This window comes from Macaca mulatta, chromosome 1 (genome assembly GCF_049350105.2).
Source record: "Macaca mulatta isolate MMU2019108-1 chromosome 1, T2T-MMU8v2.0, whole genome shotgun sequence".
NCBI classification, from domain to species: domain Eukaryota; kingdom Metazoa; phylum Chordata; class Mammalia; order Primates; family Cercopithecidae; genus Macaca; species Macaca mulatta.
Window position 1 is genome coordinate 214,152,800 of NC_133406.1, and position 22,368 is coordinate 214,175,167.

At 50.3% G+C, this 22,368-nt stretch overlaps 2 protein-coding genes and 1 long non-coding RNA gene across 8 annotated transcripts in view; 1 reads left to right on the forward strand and 2 right to left on the reverse strand.

Annotated features, from left to right (window-relative positions):
• ZDHHC18 (zinc finger DHHC-type palmitoyltransferase 18) overlaps window positions 1-8,625 on the reverse strand; it is a 32,026-nt gene extending 23,401 nt beyond the window's left edge. For 4 of the 6 annotated variants that reach the window (XM_028837509.2, XM_028837513.2, XM_077967578.1 and 1 more), the window contains exons 1-2: window positions 8,174-8,625; window positions 2,807-2,967 (exon numbers count right to left, since the gene is read on the reverse strand). In XM_028837509.2, coding sequence (XP_028693342.1) covers window positions 2,807-2,967; window positions 8,174-8,508 — 496 coding nt within the window. In that variant the 5' untranslated portion in view covers window positions 8,509-8,625. The remainder of the gene's footprint in view (window positions 1-2,806; window positions 2,968-8,173) is intronic. The other 2 variants (XM_077967616.1, XM_077967611.1) reach the window with 2 other exon arrangements.
• A 564-nt stretch (window positions 8,626-9,189) lies between these two features.
• PIGV (phosphatidylinositol glycan anchor biosynthesis class V) overlaps window positions 9,190-22,368 on the reverse strand; it is a 36,169-nt gene continuing 22,990 nt past the window's right edge. Inside the window, exon 5 of the mRNA XM_077967705.1 lies at window positions 9,190-9,547. Coding sequence (XP_077823831.1) covers window positions 9,344-9,547 — 204 coding nt within the window. The 3' untranslated portion in view covers window positions 9,190-9,343. The remainder of the gene's footprint in view (window positions 9,548-22,368) is intronic.
• LOC144335138 (uncharacterized) lies at window positions 16,051-19,117 on the forward strand. The gene is made up of 2 exons (XR_013405599.1): window positions 16,051-16,174; window positions 18,182-19,117. It is a non-coding gene; the product is annotated as an uncharacterized LOC144335138 (long non-coding RNA).

The window sequence follows — 22,368 nt, forward strand, 5'->3', positions numbered from 1 at the left end:
TGCTCAGTGGCCCGTTCCCATCCCTCCTCCTTCCCTCTGCCACCCTCTCTTCCCTCAGCTTTGTCTGCCTGAAGGGCTGCCTCCACACAGCTCCTGTGCTTGAATTCCACCCAAACTTAAAGGCGTGGCTCAAGCATCACTTCTCAGGGAAGCTTCTCCAGTCCCCCAGGCAGAAGATGCTCTTGACTCCTCTGACCCTCTTCCGAAGCCTGATCTCACTGGCAGTGGCTGGTCAGGGCTAACATCTGGGGCCAACTCATTTGGAACCCATGAGAGAAGCTCCTATCAGATTCATTGTTGGCCCCCACCCGCCTTCACTCTGCTGTCAGGGGTCAGCATATAGAATTAACACACACATGAACAAACCCATGATGCCCAACTGGGAGATGTCCTGACCGTTTCCTCACCTGTCACCCTGACAGAGCAAGGAGGGCCTTCACAGAAGCTCACCCATTCTTCAGTCATTCATTTACTCATTTAGCCAACGTCACTGAGCCTTCTACATGGCGACAAGGTGAACAAGATGCTGGAATTCCACGCCCTCACAGGCCAGCAGAAAGAACAATTTTGTGGCTGGGCGCGGTGGCTCAAGCCTGTAATCCCAGCACTTTGGGAGGCCGAGACGGGCGGATCACGAGGTCAGGAGATCGAGACCATCCTGGCGAACACGGTGAAACCCCATCTCTACTAAAAAATACAAAAAACTAGCCGGGCGAGGTGGCGGGCGCCTGTAGTCCCAGCTACTCGGGAGGCTGAGGCAGGAGAATGGCGGGAACCCGGGAGGCGGAGCTTGCAGTGAGCTGAGATCTGGCCACTGCACTCCAGCCTGGGCGACAGAGCGAGACTCCATCTCAAAAAAAAAAAAAAAAAAAAAAAAGAAAGAACAATTTTGTAATGACCACCGCTGCAGCACAGGTTCAGAGAAGGAAGGAGAAGGTGCTCTGGGAATGTGCCATGGAAGGCCTGGCCCAACCGGGATCAGGAAGGCTTCCCAGAGCACAGGAAACAAGTGGAGACAAAGGATGAAGGAGATGTGTCCCTGCTGCCATCTCAGAAGAGAAAGCAAGGGGTTTGGGAGTGAAAGGCACACACTCCATCTCTGCTCCTTTATCCCTGGCCCTGTCATCACCTCCCTCAGTTTCTCCATCAGTACAACTGGTTAACAGGGTTGCCCTCACTGGGCTGTTGTGAAGATTTGTGGGGATAATCACTGTGATCCACGCAGCTCACAGGAGGCCAAGGATGGGCAGCCAGACCTCTGGGTCCAGCTGAGCTGGACAATAATCCTGCCTCACGATTAGCCCTGACCTGAAGGGGAGGAAGAATGGGGCACAGCTGGGCCTCCCCAGCTGCCAGGTGGGTTAGCCCAGGTCAGACTGTGGGATCCTGAAGGAGTGGCCAGGGACCTGGAGTTTGAGGGGGAAGGAAGCTGGATGTAGGCAAGATGAGGTGGCGCTCGTGGGCATGGCTGAGGATGGGCCCGGGCAGAGGAATGAGACAAAGAGCAGACAGAGCCCAGACAACATCCACTCCAGCTGCTCGCCCTCCCTCCCTCCCTGCTGTACAGAGTATTAGTGAAATGATTTCTAGCGATGGATGCAGCAGGGCTCTGACATTTACAGGCCACTAGATGTCTTCAGGGCCAGCTGGGTGTTTAAACACCTGTGTGAACACCATCCTGTTAGGGGAAGGAACTAACCACGGACCGGAAACCCCCGAAGTGTGCAAGTAGCCACGTCATTTCTCAGCAGGAAGGAACTGGGGTGCAGCAAGCTGAGATTAGGGACCCATCCCTAGTGGCCCACCACCCCGGAAGCCACACAGCAGTCTGAAAGGAATCAAGGGCCACGTGGGCTGCCTGGGAGCACAGGGTCTTTCTGGCCACTGCCGTTCCTCACACACACCCAGGCTGTTAGCCACTCTGGGCTTTGGCCTTACTGTTCCCAGATCCCTGTATTTCTACCACACTCATCTCCAGTGCCGCGTCCTCCTGGAGGTCTCCCCTGACCACCTAACGCAAACTAGCCCACTCCCCAACACCTACTGGGCTCTTCCCTAGATAACCCCACGCTCAAGCCCTCATCTATTCAGGCCGGTGCTTCTTTGCTCAGATGTCACCTCCTTCACAAGATGTTCCCTGGCCACCCTATGTAAAACCACACACCTCCCTGCAGCCTTCATCCTCCCTCTCTCCTTTCTTCTGTCTGAATTATTTGTTTGTTTATTGTCTCCTTCCTCCTCAACTGTCAATCTCCATGAGGACAGGCAATATTGTCAGTTTTGTTCACCGCTATATCACACCTAAAAAAGTGCTGGCACATAGTAGGGGGTCAATAAATGTTTGATGAGTTCATGAATAAGTGTATATGAATGTTTAAGAGCAGGGGCTCTGGCCTGAGGTCTCATCCCAGTTCTTCTACTTACTTTGTGATCTTGGACCCTCTTTTGCCTTGATTTAATTAATCAGTAAAAGGAGAATAACAATAGTACCTACCTCATAGGATTACTGGGGGATTAAATAAGATCATGCATATAAAGAGCTTAAAACAGTGCTTGGCCCCCAGGAACTACTCAGCTCCACTCTGGCTGCCATCGGGGCCTTTGCTGGCCAGCATTTCTTGCTTACTTATTTGCTCACTTGTTGATCATCTGTCTCCCTCTGTGCCAGTGTCAGCTCCAGCCTGCCTTGCTCACGACTGCATCCCCAGTTCCTAGTAAAATTTTGGAAGAGAAAACCAGGCCTCCTCCAAAGTCAGGGAATGTGGAGCTATGGAGACCCAGCTTCAGCTGGGAGTAGAAACCTCACCGATCTGTTTCTCCAGGGCGGCTGCTTCACAGACAGTAGCCCGGGGCAGGATCCCAGGGTCGGTGAAGCTTGTCTGCAGCAGGCAGCTCATGACGAAGAAGAAGAGGATGGCAGCGATGATGGGGATGGCAAGGGTCAGCTTGCGGGCCAGGTAGGGACAGCTAGAACGAGAGAGGAAGAGAGATCAGCAGACAACCCAAGGGCTCCCTGTGGCACAGGGCTACAGCACCTGGCAGGCACTGTCATTCCAGCAACCACCACCAAAATCTTGAATACAGCCTTGCTCTAAGACAGAGGCACAGCTCCTCGGTGAGTGCAGCAAGTTCCCAATAAGTACCGGGAATAGACATCACTAATTGATCCTTTGTGTTACACTTTCCTCCTGAGCACATGGCAGATGTGTCCAATAGATCCCAGAATTCCTAACCTCTGCATTCAGAGAATCCCTCTATACACAGAGCTTCAGGTAGACACTAGTGAAGTGGACTGTTACCTGAGACAAACCATCCTGCAGTGTTCACTCACTCATTCATTCACTCACTCACTCAGTCCACAAATATTTACTGAGGTCTTCTCTGTGGCAGGTAACACTTTCAATAAGCAGCATGAATAATGACGATGAGTAAGACAAGAGCCCCTCCCCCTTGTGGCTTATGGTCAAGTGGGGAAAACAGACATGTAAACAGGGAATTGCCACACAGGGTGATGTGTGCTCTAGTCGGGGAGGGGAACACAGTAGCACAGTCAGGAAAGGCAACCTGAAGAAGGTAATCCTAAGCTCCAACCTGAAGAATGAGTAGAGGGCTGGGGGAACTGCATGGTCCAGCCTCTGTCACTGTGACGCAAGGGAGGCAGGTATCCCCGAGGCAGTGCTTTCAGACCCCCTGACCCCGGCTGCCTCAGAGAATAGCCTGTGCCTGCTGAATGGTTGTCCCTCTGTCCCCAGGCAGGCTGCCTACCATAGCCCTCCTCAAGCTCCCTCCTCCATCTTAGGGCCAGAACATTCTAGAAGTTCTGGACACTGGTGGGAGAATGGCTTCATGATAGTGAAGCTATCAGGGCTCTCTCTCTATGGCCAATCTTCTCTGTTGGCACCTCACTGTCCACCCAGAAGCCAGAGCCATCTTTTGGAAATGTCAATCAGATAATGTCATTTCCCTGCTTCAAACCTCCCAACTGCTTCCCATTATACTTTGAATAAAATCCAAACTCCCTACCATGGCCTTCTAGGCCAGGCATGATCTGGGCCCTACTGAGGACTTCAGCCTCATTTTACAAAACTCTCCTCTTGCTCCTGCTCCTCCCATCAGAATGGCCTCACGACAGTTCCTAGAACAAGCCTGGCTCTCTCCTATCTCAGGGCCTTTGCACTTGCTGTTCCTTTTCTCAGATTCCTCTTCCCTCCTCAGAAGGACCTTCCTTAACAACTCTGCACACAGCAAACTTCAACGCTCCTTTCCTGCATAACATTTAGTATATATTTCAGCTACTTGTCTATGTGATGGCTATTTTTCTCTCACTAAAACATAAGCTCGGCCAGGTGCAGTGGCTCACGCCTGTAATCCCAGCACTTTGGGAGGCTGAGGCGGGCAGATCACCTGAGGTCAGGAGTTCGAGACCAGCCTGACCAATAAGATGAAACTCCATCTCTAATAAAAATACAAAAACTAGCCGGGTGTGGTAGCATGCGCCTGTAATCCCAGCTACTCAGGAGGCTAAGACAGGAGAATCACTTGAATCCGGGAGGTGTAGGTTGCGGTGAGCCAAGATAGCACTCCAGCCTAGGCAACAAGAACAAAACTCTGTCTCAACAACAACAACAAACAAACACAAAAAATCATAAGCTCCTCTGTGGTTATAGACTATGTTCTCTTGTTCGGCTTTATATTTCCAGCACGCTGCACAGCACCTGGCACCAAGGAAGTACCCGGTAAATAACTGCTGCCAGGGGACAGAAAAATAGCTACCATCTTTTGAAGGCTTACTATGTGCCAGACACTGCCCTAATTAATAAATTACTATTAGTAACATTCGAAGTACAGATAGTTACTATGGGTCAGGTACCAGGCTAAGCAGTTCCTGTGTACTTTCTCATCAAATCCTCACTGGGACCCTGTGAAGTTATGCTCCTCACTTTACAGATGAGGAAACTAGAGCTCAGAGAGCTTAAGTAACCTGCCCAAGGTCACATGGCTCAGGAGTGCTAAAGTGGGACCCAAGCCAGGTCTGACTTTGAGGTTCATACTATTAACCACCATCCCATAGCCAGAGTAGCACCTGATCGGGTAAGGAGATGACGGGACCTTGGGAGGCCTGAGATCAGCCAAGCTTCCAGGAGTGGCACAGTAGGCACACACCTGTGGGCACCTGCATGCTGCTTCTGAAGTCTCCATCATCAGAGGCTCTGGCCTTCAGAGAAGCCCTTCTCCTGAGGAGCAGACTGCCAAGGCCAAGGGCTCCCAGTGGGCCACGCTCTGCTCCATACATCTCAATGGTTTCTGGGTCTGACCCTCAAACAGAACCAGTGGGCCCTCAGTGTCACCCACATGGCAATGAATCCAGTTCATATGCAACCAGACTTGTGTAGGGGGACAGAGAAGACTTGAAATCTAAGACTTGTAGAGCCTGCAGGAACCACCAAGTCCTAGCCTCCTGATTCTCCAGAGGCCCACAGCTCTCCCAGGCCCACAGCTAGGTTCAAGGTCATCCAGCCAGTCAATGACAGAGCTAGGGTTTCCAGTCTCCCAGCAAATACACTGTCAATTCATTCAAATACACTGTCAATTCATTCATTCAATAAGTATTGAGCACCTACTGCATACCAGGTGCAAGTTCTAGGCACCAAGGCTGCAACAGAGGAGAATGTCCTGCTCTCATGGGCAAAGACAAGGAAGACACTAACAAGTATAATATGTCAGGTGGTGGCAAGTGCTTCAGAGAGCGATAAATGAGGGGAGAGGAGAGGTGCTGGAGGGGAGTGGTTTGCTATGCTGTGCGGATGGACGGGGGAGGCCTAATGTGAGAGGGTGAGCCATCCGGCCACCTGCAGGAAGGGGATTCCAAGCACTGGCCCAGAAGGTAGGAGTGTGCACGGAGGATGACATGCCTCGAAGACGAGGACAGAAGAGAGCAGGGGGCAGCGGCCAGGGAAGATTCAGGCCTGACTTAGAATCAAAAGGGCACTCTGGCTGTTGTATGGGGGTGGGAAGTAAGGCAGAAGTCGGGATCCCTGCTGGAGGCCCGTGCAACAATCCACCAAGCCAAAGAAGCAAAGCCATTCATAGCAGGAAAGGTTTAGAGAGCACCTTACCTTTTCCCAGAGAAATGGGGAGCATCCAGTCCAGACCCAGGTGAGTTCTCGGCCCAAACCCAAACTCTTCTGCCAATCTACCGGCCCCCAATGAGGACAAGCAGGGCAAACCACAACATGGTTCACAAGCTCTCCCCAAACCCAGAAGTCCTTGCTTCCTCCCTCGCTGGAGACAAAACAGTCACCAGTGAAGATACCCGGTTAACCCAGAGAAGGTCTTGCTTCTAGTTCAGAAGTTAGGCCAGATATCACACTGCAGGGTCATGTGGGTCAACCACGGCAAGTACTGCTTCCTCCTGCCTCGGCTGCAGCCCTGGGTGTGGGGACTGAGAGGGCAGCCCAGGGAATACTGGAAAAGGCACTTCCAGAACACTCACGTGGCCACCCCAGGGAAGTAGATCTGAAACTCAGTCCAGAGCTGAGCTCTGGGCCCCCCAGAGCTTCTGCTTGTAATTCATCCCTAAACTTTTTATCTACACTACTCAGAAAACAAGGGCAGAGTGTGTGGTAAAAGGGTGAAAGGAGAAGCTAATTTATAGGAAGTCTTCACTTTGCTTCAAGGGGAAACCCAAGGTTGCAGATACATGATCTGGCGGCTAGAAAGGGTACCTGGGGGAGGGTGTCTCTACGATAGCCTTACTGTGGCCACATGCCCTTGGGAAGTGCTTTTTTGATAAAGACAACACAAGTACTAATAGCAGCCAACACTGTGTGCTTGTTACTGGGCTAAAAGCTTGCATGTGACCTCATGCCACCCTCAGGACAACCTTACAAGGTGGGTACTATTATAAATCCCATTTTACTGATGAGGAAACTGGGGCACTGAGGGGGTGAAGTGACTGCCCTGAGGTCACACAATTAGTGGGTGGTGGAGCTGGGATTTGAACCAGGTCTGTTAGAGTTCTTAACTACATTGTATAATTAAGAAGGACGACCACAAAGGATGGGGAGTCGGGAGGGGACAGCAGGGTTCATGAAGCAAGGGTGGGTGGGTGGGCGTGTGAGTGTGTGTGCAAGGAATCATGGTGCAGGTGGCTCACAGGTGGGTGGAAAACTTCTAATACAAATATATGACTCTCCATCCATAAAATGGAGATTATATGTGGGTCAATCCTGGGTCACTGGGGAATAAGAAGAGGTGAAAAACCTAGGGGGGCAAATATGACCTGTCGCCCGAAAGCACTCCGAACTCTTTCCTGAAAAACAACAAGGCACTGCAGCTGTTGCTGATGTGGAACAGGCCAGAGGGACGCTCCAGAATGTTGAGCAGGGAAAGAAAACCAGGTGGTCAGGAGGCGGGCCAGGGGCCTGGGAGCCAGCTGGGTGGAGGCAGGTGGGAACTGAGGGAAGGACAGGAAGCTCTGGAGAAACTAAGGAAGGTTCTGGAGAAGGAAAGGGGGCCGGACAGGCCCAAAGATTTTGAGAAAAGATGGCTTGGGGCCTGGGGTGTGCGTGGCTGAGGGGAAGCAAAAGCGGGGTTGGTGTCTGAGACTAGAGAAAAGATGGGGACCCTGGAGGGGCCCGGAGAGGGCAGCGAGGATGACTAGGATGTTTACGGCGGGTGTGCAGCACAGTCAAAGGACACACAAGATCTCGAAGTGGTCAGGAAGGGATACAAGGGTCAGAAAGAACTTGGGGGGTTGGCAAGAGATGGTCCAGGAATGGGTGAGCAGGAGGGGCCTGTCCAAGGAGCCCTGGGGCAGATTCTGAGAGGGCAGCGAGGATGGGGGCCGTGGAGGGGCATGGAGGGTGGTGCTCCTGGCAGTGGCAGGCAGACAGGTGCCAGGGTGGGGCAGGGAGAATGGAGCGGCTGGGAGGGTGGAAAGCACCAGCGCGGATGTGGCACCCAAATGGACCAGGGAGGATGGGGCATCTGGCAGGGATGGGGGTGCGCAGGGGCCAGGGGAGCAGACAAGAGGCCCGAGGAGGATCCCAAAGGGGCGGGGAGGATGAGGGCCAGGGACGCGCAGGGGAGGGCACGGAGTGCCCAGCAGGGATTGGGAAGGTCGGGTGCGCGGCAGGGTGCTGGGAGGGGGCGCAGCGGCAGCGGAACTCACTCGAAGACGAAGAAGAGGCCGGTGGTGGTGAGGATGAGCAGCAGCGTGAGCGCGAAGACGCCGCCGTGGCCGGCCAGCATGAGGCGGCCGCCGCAGTAGAAGCGATTGCGGCCCGGGAACACCTCCCACTTGCGCCGTGGGCGCCGGCCGAGGCTCCCGCTCCCGCTCCCACTGCCGCTGCCGCTGCTGCTCCAGCGAGGCGGGGCGGGGGTGGCAGGCGGCGCGGGCCCAGGGCCCGGGGTTGGGGGCGCGGCGGGGCCGGGGCGGCGCGCCCCCGGGGAGGCGGGCAGCGGGGCGGCCCCGGGGCTGATCTGCTGGTACTCGCAGTCCTTCATGCGGCCGGCCGCGGGCCTCGGCTCCGCGCCCAGCGGGCCGGCCGGGCCGCTCCGGGACCGGGCCGAGCAGCGGAGGTGGCAGCGGCGGCGCGCGCGGCGCTCGCTCGCTCACTCACTGGGGCGGCCCAGCCGCCGCTCCGCCCCCGGCCCGCCGCCACCGCCTGCCGTGGCCTCCCGCCGCAGCGCCCCCTCCGCCTGGGCCCGGGATGGCGCTCGGCAGGAGGACCAGCCCTGACCCGCGGCGGGACCCCGCAGGTCTGCGGCGCTCCCAGTCTCCCTTTTCCCTTCTGCACAAAGAGGAGGCCAGCAGACGCGCACTCGAGGGCTCTTTCTGTTCTCCGAGCAAGCCGTTTGTTGGGCGTCCACTGTGTACCAGGCACTGTGCCAAGTGCTGAGATTCAGGTGGTGGACTTCGTGATCTCCTGGCAGTCTGTGATTCCTCAGGCTTCGCCCATCTCTGAGGGCCGAACTAACAGGCATTTGCAGAGGCAGGCAGGCGCGGGGAGGTGGGGTACACGATTTGCTTTGAAAGCCAGGGCCTCTTCTACCTTGAAGTCCAGAGTGCCCACTGTGGGTGTGTGGCACACCCTCTGGCCTCGTTCACCAAGTTCTGTGTCCTGGGCCCAGGCCCAGAGTTTCCTAGGTAGCACATAATGTAGGGATCATGCCTGAGAGCCCCAGTGTTTTTTCAGGAATTCTGGGTGTATTCATTTTCTACTGTTGTGTAACAAGTTACCACAAATATAAGGCTTAAAACAAACATTATTGGCCAGGCGCAGTGGCTCACGCCTGTGATCTCAGCACTTTGGGAGGCCGAGGTGGGCGGATCACGAGGTCAAGAGAGACCATCCTGGCCACATGGTGAAACCCTGTCTCTACTAAAAATAAAAAAATTAGCTGGGCATGGTGGCCCTGCGCCTGTAGTCCCAGCTACTCGGGAGGCTGAGGCAGGAGAATTGCTTGAACCCGGGAGGTGGAGGTTGCAGTGAGCCGAGATCGTGCCATTGCACTCCAACCTGGTGATAGAGTGAGACTCCGTCTAAAAAAAAACCCAAAAAACCAAACATTATCTAACAGGTTCCAAGTCAGGAGCCCAGGAACAGCTTAGCTGGGTCGTCTGCTTAGTCTCACAAGGCTGCAATCAGGCTGCATTCTCATCTGGAAACTCAGCTGGGGAAGAATCCACTTGCAAGCCCATTTGGGTCACTGGCAGAATTAATTTCCTTGCAACTGTATAATTGAGGAGGGCCTGGGACTTTTGCTGGGTGTCCGCTGGAGGCCTCCCTCAGGATCCAAAAGCCACCTGCAGTTCCTAGAGATTATCACATTTCCTTGCCATGCAGGTTTCTCCTACATAGCCACTTAATTTCTTGAAACTGACAATGAGGGTCTCTAGCTCCAGACTGTGAAGATAGAGTTTTATATAACTTACTATATATGTGACAGAGTGACATCCCATCATCATTGCCATCTCCCATGAAAGCAAGGCACGGGAGCCATCTGCACTCAAGAAAAGGGAATCACACAAGATGTAAATACCAGGAGGCAGGAATCACCGGGGGCTTAGCTTAGGGTGTGTCTGTCACACTGGGGTTACTGTAAAACCTAAGGAAAAGTGTAAGGAAAAAGAGAACTGGAGACTAGGAGAAAGTAAAAAAGGAAGTAAAATTATACAATGGGGAGGAGCAGGAAGCCAACAACAGTGACCTTAAGGATCAATAATTGATATATGTGCCAAAGGCTGCTGAGCTGTGCCTTTGGTGCCACAGGCTCTCAATTTGATGAGCCCCACCTTGAGCGAACCACATGGTGAGCTTCCTCCCTTTTTGCTCCTTGGCTGTGGAACAAAGTCACAAAACTAGACATACTGGTTCCAGTACAGATCCCTGTGGTCCCACCTTAACTGGGTCCTCTTGCAACCTGAAACCTTTTCTTTTTTCCTCGTCACTTTATAGAAACCAAAGCAATTCTACTTGATTTTCAGTTTACCTCCTCCTCTCTATCTCATAATTTCTCTTTATTTGCATCTATCCTTTCTTTATCCCTTCTTCTTATCTTAGAAGATGTGGGCCTCCTTCTGCCCATGGCCAACCCTCCACTCATATCCTTTTTTAATTTTATTTTTTATTTTTTTGAGATGGAGTTTCGCTCTTGTCACCCAGGCTGGAGTGCAATGGCATGATCTCTGCTCACTACAACCTCTGCCTCCTGGGTTCAAGTGATTCTTCTGCCTCAGCCTCCCAAGTAGCTGGGATTATAGGCATGTGCCACCACGCCCAGCTAATTTTTGTATTTTTAGTAGAGACAGGGTTTCACCATGTTGGCCAGGCTGGTCTCAAACTCCTGACCTCAGGTGATCTGCCCATCTCTGCCTCCCAAAGTGTTGGGATTACAGGTGTGAGCCACCGCTCCTGGCCTCCTTTTTTTTTTTTTTAAGTAAGGCTGATGGAACTCCATTTTATTTATTTATTTAAGCCCAATAGAACTCCAAACTCATGTCCTATCTCTCTTCCTGTTCACTGATACTGCAAACACATGCTCAATTCTATATCAATTAAAAAGCAAGGCTGGGCACAGTGCTCACATCTATAATGTCAGCATTTTGGGAGGCCAAGGTGGGAGGATTGCTTGAACCCAGGAGTTCAAGACTAGCCTCAGCAACATTACGAGATGCCATCTCTACAAAAATAATTAAAAATTAGCTGGATGTGGTGGCAGGCACCTGTAGTTCCGGCTACTTGGAAGGCTGAGGTGGGAGGTTTGCCTGAGTCCAGGAAGTCAAGGCTGCAGTGAGCCGTGATTATGCCACTGCACTCCAGCCTGGTGACAGAGCAAGACCCTGTCTCAAAAAAAAAAAAAAAAAAAAAAAAAAAAAAAGGCTGGACATGGTGGCTCACATCCCAGCACTTTGGGAGGCCGAGGCGGGTGGATCACGAGGTCAGAAGTTCGAGACCAGCCTGGCCAACATGGTGAAACCTCATCTCTACTAAAAAAATACAAAAAAATTAGCTGGGCGTGGTGGCATGTGCCTCTAATTCCAGCTACTCGGGAGGCTGAGGCAGGAGAATTGCTTGAACCTGGGAGGCGGAGATTGCAGTGAGCCGAGATCACACCATTGCACTCCAGCCTGGGCGACACAGCAAGACTTCGTCTTGAGAAAAAAAGAAAAGAAAACCCTAAAAAACCCAATGGAGCTTCCCATGGTTGGCTACATTCTCACCTTAGTTCAGGTTTATCTTTCTTATTATCATTAGGATCATATTAAAGAGTTGCTACCAGGCTGGGCATGGTGGCACATGCCTGCCATCCCAGCACTTTGGGAAGCTGAGGCAGGCAGATGGCTTGAGATCAGGAGTTCGAGATCAGCCTGGGCATCATGGCAAAACCCCTTATACCCTATGATTTCCTAACTTTTTACAATTTGGTCCCTGTTTACATCACTCCCCTAAAACTTATCTTCAATGTCACCAATGAGCCATTTAATGTAGTATAAACTTCTTGTTCTCACCAATACCTATAGTTCCCAGCTTCTTTAACAGACGGATGTGGTCATGTGAATGAATTCTAGCTAGTGGAAGTGACAGGTACTACTCCCAGGATGGCCCATAAAACTCCCAAGTGCTGATTCTTGCTCTCCTTCCTATCTGCTAGCAGAGTAGAGGAGATTCTGAGACCCTAGAAGAGGGTGGAGCCACAAGATGGAAGGAATTTGGGTCCCTGCATAATTGTGCAGAGCAAAACTTTCCTCTACTATGACTAACATATTAAACACTGAGGAGAGCAAGAAATACAGTTTTGTTGTATAAGCCAATGAATTTGAGAGGTTGTTTACTACAGCAATGAACTGATCCTTATTAATACAGAAAGATGGCCGGGCGCGGTGGCTCAAGCCTGTAATCCCAGCACTTTGGGAGGCCGAGACGGGCGGATCACGAGGTCAGGAGATCGAGACCACCCTGGCGAACACGGTGAAACCCCGTCTCTACTAAAAAATACAAAAAAAAACTAGCCGGGCGAGGTGGCGGGCGCCTGTAGTCCCAGCTACTCGGGAGGCTGAGGCAGGAGAATGGCGTAAACCCGGGAGGCAGAGCTTGGAGTGAGCTGAGATCCGGCCACTGCACTCCAGCCTGGGCGACAGAGCCAGACTCCCGTCTCAAAAAAAAAAAAAAAAAAAAAAAAAATACAGAAAGTTGTATCAGGAGTGGGATGCTGATATAATAAAAACACACATATGTGGCACTGAATTAATGGCCAGGCAGTAGATTACTGCCTGATCTTTAATTCAGTGCCATATATTGGATTAAGTAAAGCAGGCTGGATGGCTGGAGATCTCTATTATGCTGTAGCAAAATATTTGGTGAAATTGTCATCTTCAATAATGTGGAAGGTAGATGCTATGCCCACTCACCCTGCAACTATAAGGGAAGAGTTGGAAAAAGTCAGAGTAGGATATGGTTGGCCACTATTGGGGTCTGAATCAGTCAGACTCTAGTCAGGAGACAGAAACCATCCCAGTTGTTTGAACAGAAATAATTTACTATAAAGAAGTGGCCAGGCGCAGTGGCTCACACCTGTAATCCCAACACTTTGGGAGGCTAAGGCGGAAGGATCACAAGTTCAGGAGTTCAAGACCAGCCTGGCCAACGTAGTGAAACCCCATCTCTACTAAAAATACAAAAATTAGCCGGGCATGGTGGCACACACCTGTAGTCCCAGCTACTCGGGAGGCTGAGGCAGGAGAACTGCTTGAACTCTGGAGGTGGAGGTTGTGGTGAGCCGAGATCGCGCCACTGCACTCCAGCCTAGGCAACAGAGTGAGACTCTGTCTCAAAAAAAAAAAAAAAAAAAAAAAAAAAGAATTATTTGCAGCCTGGACAACATGGTGAAACCCTATCTCTATTAAAAAAAATACAAAAAAAAAAAAAAATTTAGCTCAACATGGTGGTGTGTGCCTGTGGTCCCAGTTACTCAGGAGGCTGAGGCAGAGGGATGGCTTGAGCCCAGGAGGTGGACGTTGTAGTAAGCCATGATCCCACCACTGCACTCTAGACCTTGTCTCAAAAAAAAAAAGAAAAGAAAAGAAAAAGAATTACTTGAACTGAGTTCCTTGAGCAAAATAAAATTATAAATAAATAATTGTCAATCTATATAAAAAGTTAGGGCTGGGCGTGGTGGCTCACACCTGTAATCCCACCACTTTGGAAGGCCAAGGTGGGAGTATTGCTTGAATCCAGGGATTCAAGACTAGCCTGGGCAACACGGGATACTATGTCTCTACAAAAAATTTAAAAATTATTCAGGCCTGGGCCGGGTGCAGTGGCTCAAGCCTGTAATCCCAGCACTTTGGGAGGCCGAAACGGGGAGATCACAAGGTCAGGAGACCGAGACCATCCTGGCTAACACGGTGAAACCCTGTCTCTACTAAAAAATACAAAAAATTAGCCGGGCGAGGTGGCGGGCACCTGTAGTCCCAGCTACTCGGGAGGCTGAGGCAGGAGAATGGCGTGAACCCGGGAGGTGGAGCTTGCAGTGAGCTGAGATCTGGCCACTGCACTCCAGCCTGGGCGACAGAGCGAGACTCCGTCTCAAAAAAAAAAAAAAAAAAAAAAAAATTATCTGGGCCTGGTGGTGTGCATCTGTAGTCCCAACTATTCAGGAGGCTGATGTGGGAAGACTGCTTGAACCCAGGACAACTGAAAGGTTACAGTATCAGAGAGGCAGTAACAGCAGGAAGCAGTTAAGAACTCCTTGGCTGAGGGAACAAAGAAAATAGGTTGGAATTATTACAAATTAGAAGCTTAGAGCAGAAACTAAGGAACAGTGCCAACCAGATGATTTTTTTTTTAAAGAGATGGGATCTTGCTATGTTGCCCAACCTTGAGGGCAGTGGCTATTTATAGGCATGACCTTAGCACACTACCAGCTTCGAAATCCTGGGCTCAAGCTATCCTTCCCTCTCAGCTTCCTGACTGGTTGGTTCTATAGGTGCACGCCACCGCACACAGCAATGCTGGTGTCTTTGAGGCGAGGCATGATAAACTTGGTTCTGCAATCGGAAATACCTGCAAACTAAATTCGGCTCTACTGCAGAGAAGTACTACTTCTGTCAGGGTGAAGGAGCACTGTTAGGTTCACTCTCAAAGGAACTGAAAGTAATAGAAGGAGCCAATATCTTCGTCTCTTCCAGCTCTGTGGTCTCCCTCTAGTGCCCATTAGCAGAGCCAAACAGATGTAGCTGGTAAAGCAGAAGTGTGTCTTACAGAGCCCCAGCCTCAGTAACTCAAAGCTGAGTATAGACAGGCCGGTTTGGAGCTCAGGTAATAATACTGGGCACAGTCCACCTCTTTGGCTACTCAGCATCCACATGCACTTGCCTCTACATTTTTTTTTTTTTTTTGAGACGGAGTCTCGCTCTGTCGCCCAGGCTGGAGTGCAGTGGCGCAATCTCGGCTCACTGCAAGCTCCGCCTCCCGGGTTCACGCCATTCTCCGGCCTCAGCCTCCCGAGTAGCTGGGACTACAGGCGCCCGCCACTGCGCCCGGCTAATTTTTTTCTATTTTTAGTAGAGACGGGGTTTCACCATGGTCTCGATCTCCTGACCTTGTGATCCGCCCGCCTCGGCCTTCCAAAGTGCTGGGATTACAGGCGTGAGCCACCGCGCCCGGCCTACATTTTTTCTTTTTTTGAGATGGAGTCTTGACCTATCTCCCAGGCTGAAGTGCAATGGCGCAATCTCAGCTCACTGCAACCTCTGCCTCCTGGGCTCAATCGATTCTCCTGCCTCAGCCTCCCGAGCAGCTGGTGCCCACCACAAAACCTGGCTAATTTTTGTATTTTTAGTAGAGATGGGGTTTCACCATGTTGGCCAAGCTGGTCTCGAACTCCTAACCTTGTGATCCACCCACCTTGGCCTCCCAAAGTGCTAGGACTACAGGAGTGAGCCACCGTTGTCAGCCTGCCTCTATATTTTTGAACCTCCATACAACAAGGCAACTCTAGTCTTCCACCTAACAAGGTGCAACTATGCAACTATCTTTTGTACAAGTACATTCTCACCCACTCCACCAAAATGAAGAATTGCGGAATCTCTTTTTTTTTTTTGGAGACAGAGTCTCGCTCTGTTACTCAGGCTGGAGTGTGGTGGTGTGATCTCAGCTCATTGCAACCTCTGCCTCCTAGGTTGAAGTGATTCTCCTGTCTCAGCCTCCCAAATAGCTGGGACTACAAGCACATGCCACCATGCCTGGCTGACTTTTTCTTTTAGACAGAGTCTCACTCTGTCACCCAGGCTGGAGTGCAGTGGCCCGATCTTGACTCACTGCAAACTCCGCCTCCCGGGTTCAAGCGATTCTTCTGACTCAGCCTCCTGAATAGCTGGGACTACAGGTGTGTGCCACCACGCCCAGCTAATTTTTGTATTATTAGTAGAGACAGGGTTTCTCCATATTGGCCATGCTGGTCTCAAACTCCTGACCTCATGATCTGCCCGCCTTGGCCTCCTAAAGTGCTGGGATTACAGGCATGAGCCATCATGTCGGCCTTCTTCTTCTTTCTTTTTTTCTTTTTTGAGATGAGTCTCACTCTGTTGCCCGGGCTGGAGTACAGTGGTGTGATCTCAGCTGACTGCAACCTCCGCCTCCTGGGCTCAAGCAATTCTCCTGCCTCAGCCTCCTGAGCAGCTGGGATTACAGGCATCTGCCACCACGCCCAGCTAATTTTTGTATTTTTAATAGAGATGGGGTTTCAGCATGTTGGCCAGGCTAGTCTGGAACTCCTGACCTCAACTGATCTGCCCGCCTCAGCCTCCCAAAGTGCTAGGACTACAGGCATGAGCCACAGCGCCTGGCCAGAAATGCGGAATCTCAACAGTCATTGTATCTGTCTCCGGGATATGTTAATAACTCCTCAAAATCAATCGCATTCCTGTCTGGAAACACTGTTACTTAAAACTGAATTGTAAAGTTAAACAAAATTTGCATAAAATAATAAAAGGAAGGAGGAGAGAAAATTATATACATGTATTTATATATTCATATATGTGTATGTATAACTACAAATTATTTATAAATATATTTATCTTATATTTATTATATAATTAAAAAAAATTTTTTTTTGGTAGAGATAGGGTTTCACCATGTTGTCCAGGCTGGTCTTGAACTCCTGGGTTCAAGCAACTCACCCACCTTGGCCTCCCAAAGTGCTGGGATTACAGGCGTGAACCACCATGCCTGGCCTATAATTATTACTTTTTTGAGGCAGTCTCGCTCTGTTGCCAGGCTGGCGGGCAGTGGCGTGATCTTGGCTCACTGCAACCTCTGCCTCCCAGGTTCAAGCAAAACCCTCAGCCTTCCAAGTAGCTAGGACTACAGGCGTGCGCCACCACACCCAGCTAATTTTTATATTTTTAGTAGAGACAGAGTTTTACCATGTTGGCCAGGCTGGTCTCGAACTCCTGCTCTCAAGTGATCCGCCTACCTTGGGCTCCCAAAGTGCTGGGATTACAGGTGTGAGCCACCGTGCCCAGCTAATTTACAGAATTTTGGACCACCAGATAGTTCCCCGAAGTAGCAGGCCCATGAATTTTTGTGGTATTTCCCTCCCATTCTTTATTTCACATTTTACTAAGGCATCTAAAAGTACTTTCTACTTCTTTGTTACATGCTAGGTCAAGATAATCAAGGTCTCTGTGGACTACATTATGACAGAGAACCAAGGAGTTGACACAAACTTGAGGCAAGACTGTGCAAGTGTACTCTGGGCTCCAAAATGTAAAAGCAAATGGCTTCTGGTCCCTCCCTCTCTCCCTCCTTTCCTTCCTTCCTTCCTTTTTTCTTTTTTTGAGATGGAGTCTCACCGCACTCTCACCCAGGCTGGAGTGCAGTGGCGAGATCTCAGCTCACTGCAACCTCTGCCTCCCACGTTCAAGCGATTCTCCTGCCTCAGCCTCCCAAGTAGCTGGGATTACAGGCACCCACCACCATGCCCAGCTAATTTTTTGTATTTTTAGTAGAGACGGGCATTTCACCATGTTGGCTAGGCTGGTCTCAAACTCCTGACCTTGTGATTTGCCTGCCTCAGCCTCCCAAAGTGCTGGGAGGTGTAAGCCACTGCGCCCCGCCTTCTTTCTTTCTTTCTTTTTTTGAGATGGGGTTTCACTCTTGTCGCCTAAGCTGTAGTGCAATGGCGTGATCTTGGCTCACCGCAACCTCCGCCTCCCAGGTTCAAGCGATTCTCCTGCCTCAGCCTCCCGAGTAGCTGGGACTACAGGCCTGCACCACCTCTCCTGGCTAATTTTGTATTTTTAGTAGAGACGGCGTTTCTCCATGTTGGTCAGGCTGGTCTCAAACTCCCGACCTCAGGTGATCCACCTGCCTTGGCCTCCCAAAGTGTTGGGATTAGAGGCATGAGCCATTGTGCCCAGTGGCTTCTGGTATTTCTTACAAACTATATGGAGGAAAAAAATCATGTGCCAGGTCAACAGCTGAACACCAAATGCCAGGTGCACTGCTACAACTGGAACAGCAGCTGTAATTGGAGTTATTTTTTGATAAAATTTATTATACTTTTTTTTGGAGACAGGGTCTTACTCTGTTGCCCAGGCTGGAGTGCAGTGGTACGAACATGGATCAATGTAGCCTCGACCTCCTGGGCTCAAACAATCTTGCCACCTTAGCCTCCCAAGTAGCTGGGACTACAGGTGTGTACCACCATGCCTGACTACTTTTTAAATTTTTTGTAGAGACAGGATCTCCATATGTTGCCCAGGGTGGTCTTGAACTCCTGGGCTCAAGTGATCCTCCTGCATCAGCCTCCCAAAGTGCTGGGATTACAGGTATAAGTCACTGCGCTTGGCCACTTTTTTTTTAATGACAAGCACTAGGGTCTTGCTATGTTGCCCAGGCTCAAGTGCCGTGGCTATTCACAGGTGCTATCTCAGGATTGATCATCACAGGAGTTTTGACCTGCTCCATTTCTGACTTGGGCTGGTTCACCCCTCCTTAGGCAAACTGGTGGCCCCTTGCTCCCAGGAGATCACCATATTGATGCCAAACTTAGTGCAGACACCCAATCAGAATAGCGCAGTATAGCTCAGAACTCCTGAACTCAAGCAATTCTCCTGCCTCAGCCTCCTGAGTATCTGGGACTACTTCCATTCTCCAAGATCCAGTTGCCTTATTTATTGTCCAAACATGTGTGTTAAATGGGAAAATGACATCACCTTAGCATCTTTCAATCTTTGATGGTGACACTAAAATCTGCAACTCCCCCAACGTATTAGTCAGCTAGGACTGCCAGAACAGAATGCCACAGGCTGGGTGGTATGAAGAACAGAAATTTATTTTGTCACAGTTCTAGAGGCTGGAAGTCCAAGATCAAGGTTGGTTTATGGTGAGACCTCTCTATGGCTTGCAGATGACAGCCTTCTTACTCTGTTTTCACATGGCCTTTTTTTCTGTACACAGATACTCCGAGTGTTTCTTCCTCTTCTTTTTTTTTCTTTTTTTTTGAGACAGAGTTTTGCTCTTGTTGCCCAGGCTAGAGTGCAATGGTGCAATCTTAGCTCACTGCAACCTTTGCCTCCTGGGTTTAAGCGATTCTCCTGCCTCAGCCTCCCAAGTAGCTGGGATTACACGCATGTGCCACCATGCCCGGCTATTTATATATTTATATATAATTTTTTTTTTGAGATGGAGTCTTGCTCTGTCACCCAGGCTGGAGTGCAGTGGCACGATCTGGGCTCACTGCAACCTCCACCTCCTAGGTTCAAGCGATTCTCCTGCCTCAGCCTCCCAAGTAGCTGGGACTACCAGTGCGTGCCACCACTCCTGGCTAATTTTTTTGTTTTTTTTTTTTGAGACAGAGTTTCACTCTTGTTGCCCAGGCTGGAGTGCAATGGCACGATCTCGGCTCACCGCAACCTCCGCCTCCCAGGTTCAAGCGATTCTCCTGCCTCAGCCTCCCTTGTAGCTGGGATTATAGGCATGTGCCACCATGCCCAGCCAATTTTGTATTTTTAGTACAGACAGGGTTTCTCCATGTTGGTCAGGCTGGTCTCGAACTCCGGACCTCAGGTGATCCGCCCGCCTCAGCCTCCCAAAGTGCTGGGATTACAGGTGTGAGCCACCGCGCCCGGCCTTTTGTATTTTTTTTTTTTTTTTTTTTTTTTTTTTTGAGACGGAGTCTTGCTCTGTCACCCAGGCTGGAGTGCAGTGGCCGGATCTCAGCTCACTGCAAGCTCCGCCTCCCGGGTTTACGCCATTCTCCTGCCTCAGCCTCCCGAGTAGCTGGGACTACAGGCGCCCGCCACCTCGCCCGGCTATTTTTTTGTATTTTTTAGTAGAGACGGGGTTTCACCGTGTTAGCCGGGATCGTCTCTCGATCTCCTGACCTCGTGATCCGCCCGTCTCGGCCTCCCAAAGTGCTGGGATTACAGGCTTGAGCCACCGCGCCCGGCTGTATTTTTAATAGAGATGGGATTTCACCCTGTTCAGAATGGTCTCGATTTCCTGACCTCGTGATCTGCCCGCCTCGGCCTCCCAAAGTGCTGGGATTACAGGTGTGAGCCACCGCGCCCGGCCTTAATTTTATATTTTTTAGTAGAGACCGGGTTTCACCATATTGGTCAGGCTGGTCTTGAACTCCTAACCTCAAGTGATTCACCCGCCTCAGCCTCCCAAAGTGCTGTGATTACAGGGTGAAGCACTGTGCCCAGCCCCTTTCTCTTTTTATAAAGACCCAAGTCCTGTTGGATTAGGGTAGGCCCTATCTCTAGATACAGTCACACTGGAGGTTTAGGGCTTCAACATATGGATTTGTGGGGGGTGTGGAGGGCGGTCACAGTTCAATTCACAACACCCGGGTACGCAGTTTACTTCTAGTTTGCTGTCTTCATAGAGGGGGAAGTCCCAGAGGCATCTACTTGGCCTTTCCTACCATAATGGCCCTTACTCTATGGGTCAGAGAGTCAACTGAACCCATGTTAGTTGTTAAATACGTCAATTCCAATTATAAATTCAGGAACTTGGGAGATAACCCCAAGATATGTCCAAAGAGGCCACCAAGAGCCCCTACTCTAACTGATATGCCACAGCGACATTTTGGGTCCCCAGGAATCAGCATCAGTTCAGAGCCAATATTTAGTAATCCCCTAAAGGTCTGGATGCTTCCTTTTCTCCACTGTACAGTTGCTCTAGTGAAGGGTTATAGATGTTATGAAGAAAATTGGAGGGAAAATTTACCATATATATTTTGGCAGTGTTGCTGGGTCCTTTCTTAAGGGGACTTGGCCTCCCTTTCAATCAAGGGGCTCCAGGTCTGTTAGCTGACTTAGGTCTAAAAACTGGGTAAGAGGCCATGACTCCCCATTGTTGGTGATTCAAATCATATTTCGGGCCACTAGATTCTTACAAAGACTCTACTGCTTTTGATGGCAAATGCATCTACCTTGTCTTTGTCGGTTAAGTACTACTACTTGGCCTCTGATACTCTGAGATCCTCTTGTCTCCAATGAAATTAGGGAGCCCATCTCAATGATAGAATTTCCAACCATCATTTTTGAATCACAGAGAGTCCCCACAGAGCTTTCTGAGAATGCAGATGCTCCCGTCACCAATACATTTCTCAATGTTGTGGTGAACAGAGTGTCCTCTGGGCCCTCTTGGGAGACACAGAGGACACCAAGTTCACATATGATACATTTATTACAACATTCTTTTCTCTCTGGTCCTTTGAATTTTGTCCTCTCCAGTGAATCCTCCCATCTTAGCCTCACTAAACCTAGATACCAGCTGGGCACAGTGGCTCACACCTGTAATCCCAGAACTTTGAGAGGCTGAGGCAGGTGGATCGCCTGAGCCCAGGAGTTTGAGACCAGCCCAGGGAACATGGCAAAATCCTGTCTCTACAGAAAATACCAAAATTAGCTGGGTGTGGCTGGGCACAGTGGCTCATGCCTGTAATCCCAGCACTTTGAGAGGCCAAGGCGGGTGGATCACCTGAGGTCAGGAGTTCGAGATCAGCCTGGCCAACATGGTGAAACCCCGTCTCTACTAATAATACAAAAATTAGGCATGATGGTGCACGCCTGTAATCTTAGCTACTTGGGAGGCTGAGGCAGAAGAACTGCTTAAACCTGGGAGGCAGAGGTTGCAGTGAACCAAGATTGCGCCATTGCACTCCAGCCTGGGCGACAATAGTGAAACTCCATCCAAAAAAAAAAAAAAAAAAATTAACTGGGTGTGGTGGCACACGCCTATAGTCCCAACTGCCCAGAAGGCTGAGGCAGGAGGCTTGCTTGAGCCTGGGAAGTCGAGGCTGCAGTGAGGTGAAATTGTACCAGCCTGGGCATCAGAGCAAGACCCTGTCTCAAAAATAAATAAATAAATAAAATAAAATAACAGAAGTAACATTAAGTCAGATTTTCAGTCATCCAACCAAGTAAGTCATTAGAGCCACTTGTAGCTTTGTGAGGTAACACTTTAAATTCAGAATCTCTAACAAGTGCATACACATCAATACATTTGGCTCAGTCCTGTGTTATATTTCATCCTCATAGGTTTAACATACTAAGAATCCACTCCCATGTGTATTCCCCAGATTTCTGTCTATATGTCAGAAAAATCTTGAAATGATTGTGGTGTATAAGTTATTTCCTTCTGTAAGATTTTATACTCGCCTCCTTGGAGAATGCTGAGATTGCATCCTAGTTGTGGATCTGGTGGCAATGAGGGGTGGCTTGGGTGGATCTTGGGGAGAATGGCATATCTTTGCAAGGTATATATCCTGCCCGAGAAGTTATTACAAGCTTTTCAAGCAAGGGAAGCCTCGACTTCTGAGACACAAGTCAACAAGATGCTTCTA